At 42.2% G+C, this 21305-nt stretch overlaps 1 protein-coding gene across 1 annotated transcript in view; it reads right to left on the bottom strand.

Moving 5' to 3' along the window:
• Nucleotides 1–21305, bottom strand: part of LOC139374718 (rho GTPase-activating protein 10-like) — a 68355-nt gene that overhangs the window by 41073 nt on the left and 5977 nt on the right. The window contains exons 2-3 of the mRNA XM_071115827.1: nucleotides 3337–3432; nucleotides 2748–2809 (exon numbers count right to left, since the gene is read on the bottom strand). Of these exons, the coding sequence (XP_070971928.1) occupies nucleotides 2748–2809; nucleotides 3337–3432 (158 nt within the window). The remainder of the gene's footprint in view (nucleotides 1–2747; nucleotides 2810–3336; nucleotides 3433–21305) is intronic.

The raw sequence follows: 21305 nt of genomic DNA, 5'->3' as shown, positions 1-21305 counted from the left end.
CACATCCTTATCAGCAGACTCAACACCCTTGGTTTCTCAAATGATCGCCTGGTTCACCAACTACTTCTCCGATAGAGTTCAGTGTGTCAAATCGGAAGGCCTGTTGTCCGGGCCTCTGGCAGTCTACGGGGGTGCCACAGGGTTCAATTCTTGGGCCGACTATCTTCTCTGTATACATCAATGATGTCGCTCTTGTTGCTGGCGAGTCTCTGATCCACCTCTACACAGACACCATTCTGTATTCTTCTGGCCCTTCTTTGGACATTGTGTTAACAACCCTCCAGGCAAGCTTCAATGCCATACAACTCTCCTTCCGTGGCCCCCAACTGCTCTTAAATGTAAAACTAAATGCATGCTCTTCAATCAATCGCTGCCTGCACCTACCTGCCCAGCATCACTACTCTGGACGGTTCTGACTTAGGTATTTGTAGTTGTCCTCATATTCTAGGTGTCTGGTTAGACTGTAAACTCTCCTTCCAGACTCACATTGAGCATCTCCAATCCAAAATTAAATCTAGAATTGGCTTCCTATTTGGCAACAAAGCATCCTTCACTCATGCTGCCAAACATACCCTCGTAAAACTGACCATCCTACAGATCCTCGACTTCGGCGATGTCATATACAAAATAGCCTCCAATACCCTGCTCAACAAATTGGATGCAGTCTATCACATTGCCATCCGTTTTGTTACCAAAGCCCCATATATTACCTACCACTGTGACCTGTACACTCTCGTTGGCTGAGTCCTCGCTTCATACTCGTCGACAAACCCACTGGTTCCTGGTCATCTACAAGACCCTGCTAGGTAAAGTGCCCCCTTATCTCAGCTCGCTGGTCACCATAGCAGCACCCACCCGTAACACACGCTCCAGCAGGTATAGCTCACTGGTCACCCCCAAAGCCAATTCCTCCTTTGGCCATCTCTCCTTCCAGTTCTCTGCTGCCAATGAATTGGAACGAACTACAAAAATCTCTGAAACTGGAGACACTTATCTCCCTCACTAGCTTTAAGCACCCGCTGTCAGAGCAGCTCACAGATCACTGCACATAGCCCAAACAACTACCTCTCCCCTACTGTATTTATCTTGCTCCTTTGCACATTCATCTACTGCAAATCTACATTTCCAGTGTTTTAATTGCTATATTGTATTTACTTTGCCACCATGGCCTATTTATTGCCCTACCTCCCTTAATTTGTTTACATTGTATATACACTTGTTTTTCTACTGTATTATTGACATTTTGTTTACTCCATGTGTAACTCTGTCGAACTGCTTTGCTTCATCTTGGCCAGGTCGCAGTTGTAAATGAGAACTTGTTCTCAACCAATGAAAGGTAATACAATAAATAATAAAATAAAGGTGAAATGTATTTTTTAAAATAAATAAATTCCAGAACATGTCTGAGCCTGCCTGCCCACCCCACAGTCCTCTGCTGTGGGCTGCGATGTCATCCCATACTGCTATGCGATGCTGGGGCTGAACCAGGCCCTGGTAGAGATGGTTACATGGCAACGATAGACCCCATCTACAGCGCAAATACAGTACATAACATGCATTGTAAACATAACCTATTCTGATTGCAAGGGGTCAGGGAAGTAAAACAATAGTATTGAATGGTTTTTCAAAATGCCATACTGTATCTAGCTACCATATTTTAAGGGTCGCACACATTGCATCGAGGCTGGATCTCCCATTCGTCTACCGATTGTTCAACGTGCTGTTGCGCGACTCTACAAGTAAAATCGGTTTGCACTAGGTCCGCAAGTACTCACGGCAGGCAAACACTATTGGCGTGTACGAGCTCTTAGAACTCCCAGAACAAGCCATAGGCTGCATTACAGGAGAATATAAATAACACTACATTATCTATGTTGCATGAGTCACCAAGAGACCACAAGATATAGCCTAGCCCTTGATTAAAACGTTGAGTCAGCAAAACCTACAGTAAATAGAGGTATGGAGGAATAGGGACAATAGAGCCAGGAGCCTTGAGGGGTATTATTCTGTGAAACGGAGACGCCCATCTGTTGACACACGAACACCGTTACTCAACAAGAGAGGCTGGGTTGGTTGCAAACTCCAGGGTTACCCTAGGTTGCATCCCAAATGGCACTCTATTCCCTATGTTGTGCACTACTGTTGACCAGAGAAGGAATAGGGTGCCATTTAGGACACAGACCCAGTTATTTCTGCATGGGTAGAAAACACTAACAGGCTACATTTACAACATTAATTTCAGCTGTAACTTCCTCTATAAATTATAGCAGATGTAACTGAACTTTAACATGTGTCACTGTAGTGTACTAGTATAGCACTACACATCAGTGAGTGTTGAATGACTCCATTGACTCTGGTATGTCATGTCTTCTGAGGTTGTGTTTAATGGTTCTGTCCTACCGCCTCCAGGGGAGAGGTGGGGATAGCACACACAGTGACCCTTAGACAGGTGCAGTGAAGGTGGCTCTGACTCCTCTCCTCTGGCCCATGTTCATTAGACACCAATCATACGAAAACAGACAGCAGGGACTACCCAGACTTGTCTATTAAGAAACTAATTGTTTTCTATTCCAATAGGTTTTGCTACAGTGTGCCCTAATGAACATGGTGTTACAACACAGAGGCGTCGCTTAACCCTCCACCCACCGAGGAACTGTAATTTACTCACACAGAGCAGACTTTAGTTAGACACAGAGAGCGGTATTTCCCCTGGCTTTTAAAGCAGGTCTCAACTAGTTACTGCTTACCATCAGCTCTCTTTGGTCTTCCAGGTTCTTAAGGAAGTTGGAGAACTCCTGCAAGGATTCATCTGCAAGACAGAGAAACACACACTTTAATAATGGAACACTAGTCACTTTAATAATGTTTACATACAGCTTCACTCATCTCATGTATATACTGTATTCTATTCTACTGTATTTTAGTCAATGCCACTCCGACATTGCTCGTCCTAATGTTTATATATTTCTTAATTCCATTATTTTAGATGCGTGTATTGTTTTTAGATACTACTGCACTGTTGGAGCTAGGAACACAAGCATTTCGATACACCTGACATAACATCTGCTAAATATGTGTGTGTAGTATCACACACCCCCCCCCCCCCCCACTCCCCTAACAGGAGGCGAGACAGGACACATACCAACATAAGACCACACAGAGAAAAAGAGTGACATAAGTACTGGTGTTTCCATCTCTAAAGAAGCCAAAGGTTTGGGAAATTACACATGCAAGCACTTCATTTGGTGGTAGACAGAACCAAAAACAAAAGATTCTCAGTCTGTGGTTACGCTGGCAGAACCACCCAGCTGTAGGTCGTAACAGCACCACACTCACCAATACACCTCTCATCGTCGGTCTTCGCGTCGCCGATGTACTCAAACTGGAATTCTCCCAGGGACTGGGCAAACTTGCGCTGGGCCAACGCAAGCTCTGAAAACAAAACAAAAATAATTTCAAAAATAACCCTATGGGATTGATGTGATTTGGGATGTGACTTTCCCCTTGACCATATTTCGACATCAAATGCACTGCGGTCACACGTGCTTCCTATTTACAGGCTTGTATCAATGTGTTTGTTTTTTTTAAATTAGTGGATATACTAGCTTGATAGATATTACATCACATTTGAGTTGGCCCAAAGCACAAATACTGAAGACCGAACAAAAAAAACAGAAGTCATTTATTCAAGGCCTGGCTGACATGCAGGCAGTAAGGAACCTACTGTAACCCAGTGGTTAACCCACTCTGCATACATCCTGTTGCCTCTGCTGTCAGACTGTAGCATCCTGTCCCTGTATAGGTTATGAAGAGACAATGCCGACTGGTCCATTGATGGTGACAGGTGTTTACATTTGAGCAATACATTAAACATATGACCCTATGGAAATTAGCCTTATAGGCCTGGTTTATCTATGGGGGTGTGGTGGGTAATGGCCCAAGGGTTTATAATGAGCCAAATGATTTACAAACATACATATTAGCCTACATAGGCTAACCTTTGATCTTGACCTGCTTGTTGTGTAAGAAAACCGTATTAATAACATTTATTTTTTAGGATCATCGTTTAGGCTATGTGCTAGCCTTACCATGTTGTGAGGAGGAGATGGGCTAAACAGCAACAACATTCAGATGTAGCCTAGCCTGGAACCCACACGCTGCACCATAGTGAACTTCGAAGCGTTTGTTTTCCAGGCATGTTGAGCCCGCTCTGTTTTCTAAACAGTGTAGACCGATATTCACAGCGGTGTGGATCTCAGACTGATGACAGTCCCATAAGGACAGCATGGGAGAATGTAGCAGGGTATTTTTAAAGACTGGAGCTATGACTGGTATCCAGAGGAGCAGTATCATTAGCTTTGGCAGCTGGCTGGGGCTCTATGGGGAGGATCAGCTGGGAGTTTTGAATACAGTGAGAATCTGATAGCCCCTGACTGGGCTTGTTGACAATGGAGATAAAATAAAAAAAGGCTTTCTAACAGTTATTACCAGCAGGTTAGCATTTTTTGTCATGACCCGGAAGCCAGCCGCAACTGACGACCGAAGTCAGCTTGCAAGCGCCCGGTTGGCTACAAGGAGTCGCTAGAGCGAACCCCAGGCTGTAGTGGCGCCTCAGCACAGCGATTCAGTACCTTCGACTGCTGCGCCACTCGGGAGGGCCTTTTACATAAAATTTGCTATTGTAATGATGTGACTTTGCAGCTGGCATAAGTGGAAATGGCTCAGTCCTGCCTCCAGGACAAGACTCTTGACAATAAACCTACATATTGCCATGAGTCATAGTCTGCAGTATCTTACGCACAACATCTAAAATGTTTGTGACAAACGTATTCACGCAATACTGGGGCCTATTGATTACGTTATCTACAAATGATTGTAAGTCAATCTTTAAACAGATGTTGAGAGAATTGCCACATTAAACAAGTCGCAGTCTATCAACCTCGTCACCTGGGCCATGTCAACCAATTCCTCTACAGCAATAACCGTGCCAATTAACTATCATGCCCCCCCAAAAATATAAACTGTCACTCAGTGCATGCGGATAATAACGACGAGACCCAAAGCTTAATCATGTGACTTCTGCACAATGACTGTTATAAAGTGCCTACCCCTAACATCTGCCTGACTGATCCCAAGCCTGTATTTCTTTCAATCAATTCCCCAAACTGATCTCAGAGCTGTGTGGACCTTAGACACAAGGAAATCGATGTAGGCTGGCTAACCCACTATGATTGGGCTTGTTCAACATTAAAACTGCTGACTGACCTACAAATCTTGCATACACATATGTAGATCAGTCAGGCAGTCACAATGCATCATGGATTTGATACTCTTGAACACAGCCACATTCTGAAACCCCACCTTCTCAGTTCACTCGTAATTTGTAAATACATTCACACACATTTGGAAACCATTTTTACGTAGTACTAAGACCTTGGTATGTTTGTCGTCCAAGTTACTACAGGAAACACTGTTGCATTCTGCTCTACAGCAGCATTGTTTACAAGTGCTTGCTCTGAGTTAGGCCTGCTTTATATAGCACCTGCAGGAAGCTAGCTTTTCCTTTCTTTTTCCTTTACTGGTGAGGTAATGTAATGGTCGTTCTTAGAAAAGTTCAGCAGTGATGACGGCCCATTAAAATATGCAGAAAGTAATGTACAAGCCAATGCACTCCTGAGCTGCTATCAAACCATGACAGATTAGCAATAAGCCAGGGGTCTTCAACATTCTTGCCCACGGACCACCTCCGGGCAAACCAGCGACCCCCATTTAAATCACGTCGTCTTATCAATATCATCAGGTGAATGATCATGGCAAGGAGAAGTAATCAACATTTTAAAGTGAATAGATTTAGTAGATAGTTTCATTATTTTGACATGCCTCCATTATAACTAGAAGAGTAAACTAACAGCCTAATAGCTAGAAGGGTAACACCAAACACAGCTAAGAGCCATGTGTTGGCAAAAATGTCCAATTTAAGAAAGCTTACCAGCAGCACTTGCCACACTGGTAGGCTTTGAATAAGCACCCGCAAATAGGCTATGTCATACTCCAGCAAGTGTAATTGGCTCCAATGAGTGTAATTTTCTCAATATTAGGAGTTGAGAAATAAAGTTGACATTAGAATGATGATAATCTCCCCTTTTGTACCACAGGTATATAATAAAAGACAATATATGTTGTTGCAAGCTATATTCATAAAGATATTGAAATAACTAAAAAAAATGCCACTTATTATTAACAGACCCCCTCCTGCAGTACCCCCGGTTGAATACGCGCAAGTATAGTTTTCCTTCACAGAAAATAGCTTCATTTTCATCAGATGACAGATGTGCAAAGCTATTTGGCTGGTAGCCACAAGTAAATGAGCTTATAATGAAAAAGGTATTTTTTAGTTAAAACCTCTTTGGGCTAGGGGGCAGTATTTTGAGGTCCGGATGAAAAGCGTGCACAAAGTAAACTGCCTGTTACTCAGGCCCAGAAGCCAGGATATGCATATAATTGGTAGATTTATATAGAAAACTCAAGTTTCTAAAACTGTTAAAATAATGTCTAACAGAACTGATACGGCAGGCAAAAACCAGAGAACAAACCATCTTATTTTTATTTTATATACTGTTTCCAATGGCTGTCATGTTAATTATGAGGCAAAAACCTCCCAGATTGCAGTTCATAGGGCTTCCACTAGATGTCAAATCTTTAGAAAAAGTTTCAGGCTTGTTTTTGGAAAAATGAGCTAGAATTTGTAGTTTTTCTAGGTGGCTCCCATTTTGGCTATAATGTTTTCGTGCACGTGGATGAGAGCGCGTTCTTTGTTGTTTATCTCCGGTAAAGACAATAACGATTCTGTCTTAAATTTTACCGTTTATTTACGTATTAGGGTACCTGAGGTTTGATTATAAATGTTGTTTGACTTGTTTGGAGAAGTTTATTGGTAACGTTTGGGATTCATTTTGTATGCATTTTGAAGGAGGGAAACCGGTGGATTATTGAATGAAGCGCGCCAGCTAAACAGTTTTTGGGGATATAAAGGACATTATCGAACAAAAAAGGACCATTTGTGATGTAGCTGGGGCCTTTGAGTGCCAACAGAAGATCTTCAGAAGGCATTTATTTTATCACTATTTCTGCCTGGTTGAAAATGTTTTTCATGCATTTGTATGCGGGGCGCTGTCCTCAGACAATTTCACCAGATGTTGTTGAGGTGGGTCGCTAGCGGAAGGCCTGTTCTAATGTTTATCATTGAAAGAATGTAGACAGCTTAAATTTCTTTCATTTTACCAGAGAAAAGTAGGCTGGCTACATCGAGAAAAGTACAGGAGAAAAGTAGCTACACAGTCAGAGCGCCATCTGCTGATAGAATGTCCGTTTGTGAATTCTTATCTGCGTGGAAAGTACAACTAGAGCACAGAATTAGTCTGATGCCGAGCAGAAATTGATTTTTACCTTTAACTAGGTAAGTCAGTTAAAAAAATAAACAAATACTTAAATGACAGCCTACCCCGGCCAAACCCTAACAACGCTGGGCCAATTGTGCGCTGCCCTATGGGACTCCTAATCACGGCCAGTTGTGATAGCCTGGAATCGAACCAGGGTCTGTAGTGACGCTTCTAGCACTGAGATGCAGTGCCTTAGACCTCTGTCACTTGGGAACCCAATAAAAAGCATTTAACATGTGAGTTTATAAAACGCAGCAAGATACTTACTGGTCAGTCCCTGGATTGGAGACCAGATGCTGCTGGAAGTAGTGTTGGAGGGAACAGGAGGCGGCACCCTCCTCTGGACTAAAAAAATATCCCAACGCCCCAGGGCAGTGATTGGGGACACTGCCCTGTGTAGGGTGCAGTCTTTCAGATGGGACGTTAAACGGGTGTCCTGGCTCTAGTCATTAAAGATTCCAAGGCACTTATCGTAAGAGTAGGGGTGTTAACCCTGGTGTCCTGGCTAAATTCCCAATCTAGCCCCCCCCTCTCTCCTGTAACTATTCCCCAGGTCGTTGCTGTAAATGAGAACGTGTTCAGTCAACTTACCTGATAAAATAACGGATAAATTAAAAACGATTATGCGTTTTCTTTTTTTTTCCTGGCAAAAAAACAATTCTGCATCAACGCAACCAAAGTTTAACTTGCTAGTTAATCTTAGTGAGTGGCGCAATTAATAAGGTGACAGGACATCATATTGTGTTAGCTTTCTGACATGTTTGACAAGTCAAAGCCCTTTGGATGGACTATTTGTACAGCTACAAAAGCTGAATAACATGCGCACATCCAGGTACTTAACAAAAGTGCTGGAGTTGTAGGCAAACTCATCAAAAACAGAAGGACATCAGGAAGCACTGGTCTATTATTGAACCTGACCCACAATTGAAACCCATTTTTAAATATGCCCCACATATTGTTTTTAAAAGACCCCCCCAAACGAGAGATAGTGGTTAAATCGGATTACCCACCAGAGAAAAGGGGAACTTTCTTGGACATGGTTCCGGAGGGTAATTACAAATGTGGCCAATAAGCTCAAAGCAGCGCCACGTACAAACTAATTTACCCACCCCTGCACAGGACAAAGATTAAAGATCAAGGGCCTGATTACCTTCATGTAAATAACTTTGGTGGACATGCTGAAATGTCCCTGTGGTCCGTCTTACATCGGGAAAGCCCGTAGAAGCCTTAAGAGACGGATCAGTGTGCACCGCAGCAATATACGGCCAGGTGAGACAAAAAAACATTTGGTTACTGCTCATTTTGTACAAGCTGGACATCCTATAGTTCTCAGATATATTGGAATAGAAATGGTCACAATGTCATGCAGGGGAGGGGACATTGAGAGGAAACGTCTTCAAAAGGGAATCGTTCTGGAGCCACAGTACCCGTCTCCTCATGGCCTTAACAAGGAGCTTGACTTAACCGTTTTTATAGTTTCAATGTCTAAATTGTGTGTGTGTGTGTGTGTGTGTGTGTGTGTGTGTGTGTAATCCTAATTTAATATTGTGTATGTATATTACTGTAAATATTGATTACATTCCCTGTGTATGATCATATATTTTGATGCAATATCCCAATGTGAAACTTACATTTAAAAAAAAAAAATGTTAAACCTCCTGTTTCAGGAAGTGATGTCATTGAGTACTGACCCCAATGAATGCCCGATGAAGACCTAAGGGTCAAAATGGGTCAGAATTTAATATTATTTGTACAGCTGCCACCATCTTGATATCCTTGTGTTTTTCCCTCCTCTCCGATCTCAGCATGTCTTCTCCTAGCCCCTCTTCTCAGCAGAGCAGACAGGCCTGTTGGCTTACCGACTCCAGATTGACACAATGTACACGTTGCTTGAGCCAGTATTGTTATTTAGACAAGCATGCTTCAAAACTTTGTTCATTTGCATAATGTGTATCGTTCACATTCGCTAGTAAAATGTTCAAACTCACCATTGTTGACTTTCCCCCAGAATTCAACCATGCTACAAATTCTTTATTATGCCATATTGGAATATAATGGCATTTAAAATTAGATCTTATATGCTTCTTGATATGGCCCAACCCTAATTTCCACTGAACATTTCACAAAAACACATTTACTTTAAGAACAGCGCAGATGCAAAATTTGGTAACAGAATGACTGTTTTGTGCCATCAGTAACCAAACTTTTTATCTGCACTGTTCTTCAACTACATGTTTCAGTGGAAATTGACAAGTAATACTTGTGCATAGAGTTGTACAGTTTGTTTAATTTTGCAATTACTGGTTTTTGTTTGACATACATTTTAAAGTGAAAAATTGTCTCTGGGAAAAGAAAAGAAAAAACAATTCAAATATATCACCTAGACTGACCTAATTCAAATCCTTAGAGACATCTCAAGTTGGACCCAATCCATGCCTTGCTTTGACAGAAACTTGAGTAGAGAAACATAATGGGATGGTTAGGCCTACACAGAAGCACCTAGACACTAACTAGCCTGCTATGCCAAAGGTCCTCTAATTCCCTTACTGGTGGTGTTCATTCCAGTGTTTAACCACTGATGTGGGTTCAGGAGGAATGTGACAGACATCCCAAAATACTGCCTCTGATGGAGTAATATTCAGTCACAGCCCATCTTGGGGTGGGTGACTACAACTAGGCTAAATTACACAGGGAGGGGGAGAAGAGACCACCTCTCACACAAACATGATCGCATGTAAGCCGCAGCAGTGTGCTTCCTTCCTCTGACGGGCTGACTGATACAAGGCTCAACGAGAGCTCTGACCACAGATTTTTGCAGCCTCGTGCCTGACTACTAAAAACACACCAGGGCACAGGTTGAGCATCGGTTGCAGACAAAAACCCACCAACCAAGAAAGACACTTAAATCACTTCAACACAGAGGATCAAATCTCGAAAAAGTCACGATTCGTTAAGATTAAATAACAATCAGCTAAATAATAAATCAGCTGCTGAACCTATACGCCATAAACCAAAGGATTGGGCATTACTGCAGTAATGTTTAACCTCATGTTATTGCCCTGTCATGTCAGTTGTTGTTGAGATCTGGAGTATGCCTCCTGTACACAGTGAACATCACCTTCTAGCAGACTTCTACACAGACTAAGAAGTCGATCATCCAGTAGACTGGTGATGTACATATGAACCGTGGTAGTAAAGTATGGGTTAATAGCCTCGATGCAGTGTTGTCAAAACAGAGGTATAGCCAGGCCAACAAGTCAGACAGGTCATTATTTTGTTAGCAAACATACACTGCTGAACATAGCAATTAGCTTTCTATCGACTGTGGAACTCGAGTGAGTCCAAAACACTTAGGAGGGATCCAGACCTCTGAATCTGGCCAGTCCTTCCGCTCTCAGACTCTCATTGAGCTGAATTACCACATAGTAAATCAGGTTCCCACTGATTAAGACACTGATTAGTTTGACCAGCTTTCATCTTCAGTCACTCCCAGCGAGGGCATTCCATCCAGATAGCCTAACTAACCTATTGCTAGACCAGTCTGCCAGTACCACAGCGGGCATCAGTGCTGTGGCTGTCTGTTGCGCAGGCTGATCCAGATTCACAACAAGCAACAGACAGTGTATGTCTCAGCCCCAGGGATATATGAAGAGCTATTCTACCTAACAGAGCCACAGTGTCTCATTACCTTTTGACATATGCAAGAGACACACCTCATTACCATGGTATTGCTACAGTATATCTGTTTTGTTAGCCACTGTGATTCGAGGTACTTTAGCTCCAGTTGGCTAGCTCAACTGGCTTAGGCTAAATGTCAATGCCATGGTGATGCGGTTTAAAACGAGCACTTCATTTGTGCAACCTGAAGCAAATCAAACACTAGGACACCCTATGTGAAGCATACAATCTGTATGTGGCAGCTCTTACCAGATAACAGGCCTAGACGTAAACAGCCGCAGAGTCCATCTCCAAAACATCTGGAGGTTTCCCTCTATTGTGTAAAAACAACTATATGCATTCTGAATACAGTTGAACCTTTAGGTTGTAGTTAGTCCTATAAATACTATATTATCTCTATACCATTTGTATTTCATATACCTTTGACTATTGGATGTTCTTATAGGCACTATAGTATTGCCAGTGTAACAGTATAGCTTCCGTCCCCCTCCTCGCCCCTACCTGGGCTCGAACCAGGAACACATCGACAACAGCCACACTCGAAGCATCGTTACCCATCACTCCACAAAAGCCGCCGCCCTTGCAGCGCAAGGGGAATAACTACTCCAAATCTAAAAGCGAGTGATGTTTGAAACGGTATTAGCGCACACCCAGCTAACTAGCTAGCCATTTCACATTGGTTACACCAGCCATTAGGCTAATAGGCTTGAAGTCAAACAGCGCTGTGCTTGCGAAGAGCTGCTGGCAAAACGCACGAAAGTGCTGTTTGAATGAATGATTACGGGCCTGCTGCTGCTCAGTCAGACTGCTCTAACACACAGAAATACGAGCCTTTGGTCATTAATATGATCGAATACAGAAACTCTCATTTCGAAAACAAAATGTTTATTATTTCAGTGAAATACGGAAGAAATGACAATTTCACCTGGTTAATATTGCCTGCTAAACTGGATTAGTAGTTATAACTAGTGATTATGATTGATTGGTTTTTTATAAGATAAGTTTAATGCTAGCTAGCAATTTACCTTGGCTTCTACTGCATTTGCGTAACAGGCAGGCTACTCGTGGAATGCAATGGTTAGAGCGTTGGACTAGTTAACTGTGCGGTTGCAAGATTGAAACCCCTGAGCTGACAAGATGAAAATCTGTCGTTCTGCCCCTGAACAAGGCAGTTAACCCACAGTTCCTAGGCAGTCATTGAAAATAAGAATGTCTTAACGGACTTGCCTAGTTAAATAAAAAGGTATAAAAATTAATACAAAAATAAATAATCTGAAATCGGCACCCAAAAATACAGATTTCCGATTGTTATGAAAACTTGAAATCGGCCATTCCGATTAAATCGGTCGACCTCTAGTGTCACATCAGCAGTGAGAAATCACTTAAAGGCCCGATTCTGTGTTGAATTCATTTATTGACATCATTGGGAGAGAAATCTGATTTTGTAGTTGGGAAGAGAGCTTGTGGTTAAGACATAGAATAGGCTAACGTAATTTGATGCCCAAGCATTGAAGACATTCCTTTAAACTTAGCCTTCGGTGTCAGAGCAGCAGAAAGACAAACTAACAGAATCCATGGTTTGGTGGGGGAAGACAGCTGTTGGCAATTATAGGCTATAGGATAATGTGATATGACGTCAAAACAAGTGCATGCTTCCCTATGCAAGCATTCCTTTAAAAAAGGTCCAAAGGACAGCCGTAAAAAAACGACACATTCTTTATTAACAGATGAGGAGTGCCTTGAAGTACTCAGCTGAGTGGAGGAGGACACTGTGGAGGGAGCTAGACATGAGCCAAGTGGGACACACTGAATTCTAGATATGATATCGATCTCGAGCTCAAGTTCTACTATCATGACATAAAGTATATTAGGGCACAAAGGAAGGGCGTAGTGTGGATGGATGTACTTCAGATATCCCTGTGCTTAAAAATGGGCACTTTGTCATCCAACTGGTTTCTCACACTTTTTTCAGACCTGTTCCTTTCCATTCCATGTGGACTGTTCCATGAAAGTCCCGTTTCCTCTCCACTTTCTCTGGTGAGGGGCAGGGTTCAAGGACACAGTACACAGTAAGAGAATGCACATGGGAGGGTGATGTCATCAGAATGCAACAGTTGACATTGGCTTGATTAGCCCCATGTGTGGTGTGTCCTCACCTAGACTCTCTCCCATTGATTCCTACTCTGGTTACAGCTACAGTGGTGTCACTGACTGAATCATTCCCTCTGTCCATATTCCTCTTTCCCTCCCAGAAGGGTGGGTACTAGCAGAGACCGGAAGAAAGCAGCTAGCTCAACCATTACATAACACCCTTCAACCTAGCATTCTGGTGGAAAAACAAACCTGGCACCCGAATAAGTTTGGTGGTATCACGGGGTGTATAACTTCAAGACAATTGCACAGAGCAGCTGCAGGCACTCATCATTGGTATATCAGCGGAGCAACAAATGTGACAGGCAAGAGGTCTGTATTTATTCGATCCCAGAGATAACGGTTATCCTACAGTGACAGAACAAATACCAAAAACACCCGAACTTGCTGCCTCTGGTCTGGAGGACTCACTAAACAAATGCTTTTTTCAATTAAATTTACTTTTGATACTCAAATATATTTAAAACCAAATACTTTTACTCAAGTACTATTTGACTGACTTTCACTTGAGTCATTTTCTATTTACATTCATTTACTTTTACTCAAGTATGACAATTGGGTACTTTTTCCACCACTGCAATGGAGTGCAAGAATAAGTGCTGAAATTTATTTTGGTTGATGTTGAATTGAACTAGAGATCGACCGATTTAATCGGAATGGCCGATTAATTAGGGCCGATTTCAAGTTTTCATAACAATCAGAAATCGGTATTTTTGGTCACCGATTTTGCCGATTATTATATATTTTTTTACACCTTTATTTAACTAGGCAAGTCAGATAAGAACACATTCTTATTTTCAATGACTGCCTAGGAACGGTGGGTTAACTGCCTCGTTCAGGGCCAGAACGACAGATTTTCACCTTGTCAGCTTGGGGGATCCAATCTTGCAACCTTACAGTTAACTAGTCCAACGCAATAACGACCTGCTTCGCTCATTGCACTCCACAAGGAGACTGCCTGTTACGCGATTGCAGTAAGCCAAGGTAAGTTGCTAGATAGCATTTAACCATCATAATCACTAGTTAACTAAACATGGTTGATGATATTACTAGATATTATCTAGCGTGTCCTGCGTTGCATATAATCTGACTGAGCAAACAAGTATCAAAGTATCTGGCGGAGCGGTGGTAGGCAGCAGCAGGCTCGTAAGCATTCATTCAAACAGCACTTTCGTTGCGTTTTGCCAGCAGCTCTTTGTTGTGCGTCAAGCATTGCACTGTTTATGACTTCAAGCCTATCAACTCCCGAGATGAGGCTGGTGTAACCGAAGTGAAATGGCTAGCTAGTTAGCGCGCGCTAACAGCGGTTCAAACGTCACTCGCTCTGAGCCTTCTAGTAGTTGTTCCCCTTGCTCTGCAAAATTCATAATTGGTCGACCTCTAAATTGAACAGTATAAAACAAATCAGAATGGAGAAAGACTTCGAATGTATGTGATGCCACCCTAGGATCACTCACTACTCATAAAGCAAATGTAAAACTTTTATTATTCAACAACTAAAAATAGTGCTATAATATTTATCCCATATCACCCAGTCCTACACTTCGCCTCACTTAACATTCATCAGCATAATCCGACTGCTTATTCATGCTTCATTCAACCCCACCCTACAGCGCACTGCAACCGGTTCCATGTTTGTGCTGGACCTTCAGTACCACACTAGTGTACAACCTGTTGCTCATGACGTGATGTTTTCCCTCAGAGCAGCAGAGTTAATACAACCACATCAACCAATCCAGTTCAGGTCCGGACACAAACACCCCGTAAAGTCCCATAGTGAATTCAATGAAGCCATGACAAGCTAGTAGGACTAATATGCATTTTGACACATCCTTTGAAAAGTTTCCTGGATTGCTAATGTGACTCACTCCATGCACAGCTGTTCTGAAGGAGGAGTGGCAAACATAAGCAGCCTAGTGAAACTGGGGAGGGTGCATCTTAAGTGTTGAAGTGACCTCACCTCAGACTGTAGCAGGGCGGGTGAATCATTAATACATTTGCCTCACAGACAGATGCATTTGTGATATTTTTCTCCACAAAGCTGAATTTCCTGAGATGGTATTCCCAAGTAGGCTAGCTTTTGCATACTGTAATGGCTGGCCCACTGTGTAGCTGCAGCCTAATCAAACTACTGTACTTTCTAAACTCTACCAACTTAAAAATAACTATCCACTAGTCTAGTCCTTGTAGTAGGCAGAGTAAAGCCTAACTCCTTTGCCCTTTTGGGTAGAAAGTATCAAAATAATAGCAACTAGAACAGCCAACGCAAACAAAAATTAAAAATACCTGTTTGGATCAGATGTTTATCTGTAGAAGAGTCATTGACATTTAGTTGTATATTATCAACAAAGTGCATCAGCTTATCTGATGTGCCACTTGGGTCAGCTGTCAAACAGGCAGAGCAAGAGAGCTGCTGGGACCAGGGCCTCACGGGCCAATTAACTGTTTACACGGCTATGCCTTTCCCAATCCTTCCTGTTCCATTCGCCCATCTTTCCAGTCAGATTCCACACTCCGCTCTACTCCGTTCCACTCACAGGCACAACCATTTTCCTCTCGGGAGGCCACCCTCCTTCCCCCTCTAGTTTGTTCAGAGTTCTGGAATTTTTTGTTTTTTCCCCCATCAATCTTCCATGGTATTACCCTTCATGACAACAGCAGCATTACCCAATTTCTACCCTCAGGGTTCTTTAACATCAAAACATGTCTAAAAATAGGTCAGCAGAGTAATTAATCAAGATCTCCCAGCCCCTGTACATCCAATAGACAACTACGACAGGATCTTAATCTGAGAACTCTAGCTTTCACTCTGACTGGTCAAACTAGTTACATAGGCTGAGTGAGATTTCCCTGTCCTTGTGTCCACATTTCTAGACCTCTGCATTTTTTTTTTTAAAGGGAGAGGCTTCAAGTGGATATGGCCTATCTGGTTTTACCTTGAAGGTAACCTTCACCGAGTCAGGCATTTGAAACACTGGTTTTAATCAATTAATAAAAAAGGTACAGGAGTTCAGAGCCGCCCAAGGGAAGGAGGGTGGAGCCTTCAGCAAACTGAAACACCTGCACCATAAAAGGGACTCCTGAGTGTCATGACCATGATAAAACCAAGGAAATATACACTGGTATCAGTTTCAGAAAATAACCTGGTGTGTTCTTTAGAACGGCACCAGACGGATGGAAAAAGTTCCTCCTGCATGACCTCACGTCTGTGTTAATGTGATTTTAATGAAAGATTGTGATGTGGCTCTTTGGCAGAATCAGTAATACGATTATAGGGGAGTGAGCCTAAGCAGCTTCCCAGACCGAATCATGCCCGTACACTCACTCTGGCCTGCCTGCCAACACCCTGCAAAAAGCTGCAAAACCTCTTGGCCTGTTTTCTTTTTTACAGGGAAAATGATGTGGGGGAAGGAAAAGACAAAACATCTTAATTTGCGAGTGGTCATCAGTTGACCAGAGGAAGTCAAGCTGTTGCCATGGTGGACTGAACATAGCCCGTCCGTCACATCAGCACAAACTGATTGCCTGGTTTAGTTTCACATGACAGCTTGATACTTTGTTTCACAATGTCCTCATCTAAAAAAAACTGAGGAATATGAGGTAGGGCTGGGCGATATGGCGTAAAAATCATAACTAATGGGCGATTCATGATATACACCAACCCTCTTCCTGGAGCTCTAACGCCCTGTGGGTTCAGTCCAACCCTAATTTAACACACCTGATTCTACTAATTAGCTGCTCAACAAAACCTAGCTGAATCAGATATGCTAAATTAGGGTTGGACTGAACCTACAGGACAGTAGAGCTCCAGGAAGAGGGTTGGGCAGGCCTAACTTGGTGTATATCATGAAACGTCCATTAATTATGATTCTAAGTGTACAAAACATTAGGAACACCTTCCTAATATTGAGTTGTACCCCCTTTTGCCCTCGGGATAGCCTCAAAATGCATTCCACAAGGATGCTGGCCCATGTTGACTCCAATGCTTCCCACAGTTGTCAAGTTGGCTGGATGTCCTTTGGGTGGTGGACCATTCTTGATACAGACGGGAAAACTGTTGAGCATGAAAAACCCAGCAGGGTTGCAGTTCTTGACACTCAAACCATTCCCCTTTCAAAGGCACTTAAATATTTTGGTCTTGCCCATTCACCTGCTGAATGGCACACATACACAAGCCATGTCTCAAGGCTTAAATATTTTGTAAACAGGTCTCCTCCCGTTCATTTACACCGAATGATGTGGATTTAACAAGTGACATCAATAAGGGATCATATATATCCCAAAAAGGGATCATAGTTTTCACCTGGTCAGTCGGTCATGGTAAAGAAACACTCAGTGTGTATCTTGATATTTTCCAAAGTTATGGGTGAGTCACAATATATATTTTTTTAATGTTCTCTAAATAAGCTTTGTTGCACAATTTATGCTCAATGCACTGCATTTCAAACAGCCTGGGATAATCTATGCATTGAGGATTTGTTAAATTATACCTAGGGTAAATATAAGCCTTCAACCCTAAAACCCACTAATAATTACATTTTATTAAAAAAATAGTTTAGTGCTTTTTGCAATAATCACTGATCTGGTTAAGTTTATCTATAAAAAATGCCCTTTGTTACTAAATTTGCCAGAACCATGCACAACTTCTGGTAGCCGCCATAGAAAATGAACATCTCAAACATAAGCCCACTTGCTAGTGCAGGGGTAGGCAACCCTGTTCCAGGAGTGCCACAGGTACTGACAGATTTTGTTCCAACTAGGCACCACACCTGACCAGAGGTGGAAAAGTACTCAATTGTCATACTTGAGATAAAGTACAAAGTAAAAGCTATACATCAAATGTATAGCTTTTCATGCACAATTTCCTTTATAACTTCTTTTTTTTTTTTTACAGCCAGGGGCACACTCCAACATAAATGTTTCCTTTGTAAATTGTTTAAATGAGTCCACCAGATTAGAGCAAGTAGGGATGACCAGACATTCTCTTGATACGTGTGTTATTTTGACCATTTTCCCTGTCCTGCTAAGCATTCAAATTGTAACTAGTACTTGTGTCTGGGAAAATGTTTGGTGTAAAAAGTGCATACTTTTCTTTAGGAATGTAGTCTCAAATATAAATACCCCCCAAAACAACTTTAGTACTTCAAATTATTTTTACTTAAGTACTTCACACCACCTTACCAAATTGATCAGTTCAGTGACAGTCTAGTCTAAATTCAACACACCTGGTTTTCCAGGTTAGTTAAATCAAAAACATGAAGTGTCTGCAGCACTCCAGGACTAGGGTTGCCTACCGCTGTGTTAGTGAGTAGCCAGCTAATCTTTATATTTAAAGTATTGCCAACTTGGATCTATTTGCTTGCTCACAAGGTATAACAGTAGAACTGTTATGAACATGCCCTCCTAAAATAGCCTGTTCACTTTGTTTAGATCAAGTGGCCTACCTGGATAGAAGATGCTCATTTCTCTGAATGAGAATGAGTTGCCAATGCCTTATATAATGTGTCTTTCTATGCTCATTGCACATCTAGAACACATAAGTCAGTCTAAAATGCTGCTAGCGGTACCGCAATGCTGAGTGCATCAAACTGAGGATTATTTTCAAAATCATGTTCATTGACAAGCCCGTTTTAGTAGTGTCTGCTCTGTTAGACATTTGAGTTGAGACAAAAAAAAAAAAAGAGGACGACGACCGATTAATTAGGGCCGTAAGAATCATAAGAATCTAAATCTGTATTTTTTACACACCTTTATTTAACTAGGCAAGTCAGTTAAGAACACACTCATTTTCAATGACGGCCTAGGAACAGTGGGTTAACTGCCTTGTTCAGGGGCAGAACGACAGATTTTTACCTCGTCAGCTCAGGGATTCAATCTTGCAACCTTACGGTTAACTAGTCCAACGCTCTAACCACCTGCCTCACGAGGAGCCCGCCTGTTACGCAAATGCAGTAAGAAGCCAAGGTAAGTTGCTAGCTAGCATTAAACTTAATCAATCATAATCACTAGTTATAACTACACATGGTTGATGATATTACTAGTTTATCTAGTGTCCTTCGTTGCATATAAATCGATGCAGTGCGCAGTCACGAAATAGGACTGTCATTGCGCAACCGTGTACTTAACCATAAACACCAATGCCTTTCTTAAAATCAATACACAAGTATATATTTTTAAACCTGCATATTTAGCTAAAATAAATCCAGGTTAGCAGGCAATATTAACCAAGTGAAATTGTGCCCCTTCTCCTGCGTTCATTGCACGCAGAGTCAGGGTATATGCAACAGTTTGGCCTGCCTAATTTGCCAGAATTTTATGTAATTATGACATAACATTGAAGGTTCTACAATGTAACAGCAATATTTAGACTTATGGATGCCACCCGTTAGATAAAATACGGAATGGTTCCGTATTTCACTGAAAGAATCAATGTCTTGTTTTCGAGATAGGTCATTAATATGGTCGAATCCGGAAACTTAAGGCTCGTGTTTCTGTGTTTATTATGTTATAAGTCTATTATTTGATAGAGCAGTCTGACTGAGCGATGGTAGGCACCAGCAGGCTCGTAAGCATTCATTACAACAGCACTTTCGTGCATTGAGCCAGCAGCTCTTCGCAATGCTTCAAGCATTGCGCTGTTTATGACTTCAAGCCTATCAACTCCCGAGATTAGGCTGGTGTAACCGATGTGAAATGGCTAGCTAGTTAGTAGGGCGCGCGCTAATAGCGTTTCAAACGTCAACCACCCTGAGACTTGGAGTAGTTGTTCCCTTACTCCGCATGGGTAACGCTGCTTCGAGGGTGGCTCTTGTCGATGTGTTCGGTATCGGTATCTGCTTTTTTTTGGTCCTCCAATAATCGGTATTGGCATTGAAAAATCATAATTGGTCGACCTCTAATAAAAAGGACATTGTTAAAGGTTAAGTTCTCCTCTATTACAGTACAATAACATCTGGATGTGTTTCGGTTTCCATGTGACTGATTATGTTGGACCAAATCTGAAATGCAAATAGAGAGTTGAAACTGCTTGTTGTTATTGTGTGGCAGGGGAGGGGCTTGGTGTCTGTGTGTGAGTGGAAAGGTGTACACTACACATCAGTGAAGGAGCCAAAACCAAAAAGAAAACCCCCCATAAAAATGAAAACAAAACCTTGATTCTTGCCATACAGGCATTTGGAACATTGTGCTAAAACATTAGATATATCACCCAACCCTAATAGAAGATAATGTTATCAGAAATCAAGACTGAGTTTTAGTGGGTAATACTCCTCACAAGACAAAGCTCCCATGAAAATTTCAGGATGTTCTTTGAAAAGCAGACATTCTCACCAATGAGAGAGACTAAACCCTAACATAATGATTTTTTTTTTTTTTTTAAGTGACTGACATGTTGAGTTGGGGTTGGGTAACAGGGGGTACGGAGGGGGCAGACTTCCTATGGAGGAAACCACTCTTGAAACAGGAGCACATCCTCTGGCCTGTCCCTCCTCTAGTGGGCACTTCCATGTCACAGGCTAGCTCCCTGGCCAAAGGCCCTGTTTGCACGTTTCCTTCCCCCCCAAAATCTAAGACTTTCCGTTGCGGGACATCCCCTCAGGCGTAGGACTGAAAAGGGTGGCCCAGGGCCAAAGCTGGACCAGAGTAACTTGGGATTTTGGAACTTGAGCAAGACCCAGGGAATTCCACTTGAAGATCCTACAGCAGCGACTGGCCCAAGAGAGAGTGCAACATAACTCATCCCTAGTCCCTACCTTATTCAAACTTTAGCCTTCATCTAGCCTGGTTTCAGATCAGTTTGTGGTGTATAGCCAACTCCTGGGACCAGGCTACAGTTCATCACTCAACACATGATATGTATACAGGCAGTGACACCAAATCTCTGGATGTTTACTAAATATTAGCGTAATGCTGAATCTGCCCTTTGACAAAATAGCTTTTAAAATGTTGCCATGAAGCTGATGGGAGGCCCACATGCCATGAGGATTATATGCCATATTAGAGAGCGCGAGTCAATTCCTCCGGTCAACAACATGGTCT

Source organism: Oncorhynchus clarkii, chromosome 19 (genome assembly GCF_045791955.1).
Source record: "Oncorhynchus clarkii lewisi isolate Uvic-CL-2024 chromosome 19, UVic_Ocla_1.0, whole genome shotgun sequence".
Classification (NCBI taxonomy): Eukaryota; Metazoa; Chordata; class Actinopteri; order Salmoniformes; family Salmonidae; genus Oncorhynchus; species Oncorhynchus clarkii.
Note: the sequence above shows the minus strand (reverse complement) of the source record. Positions and strands in the feature narration are given on the sequence as shown.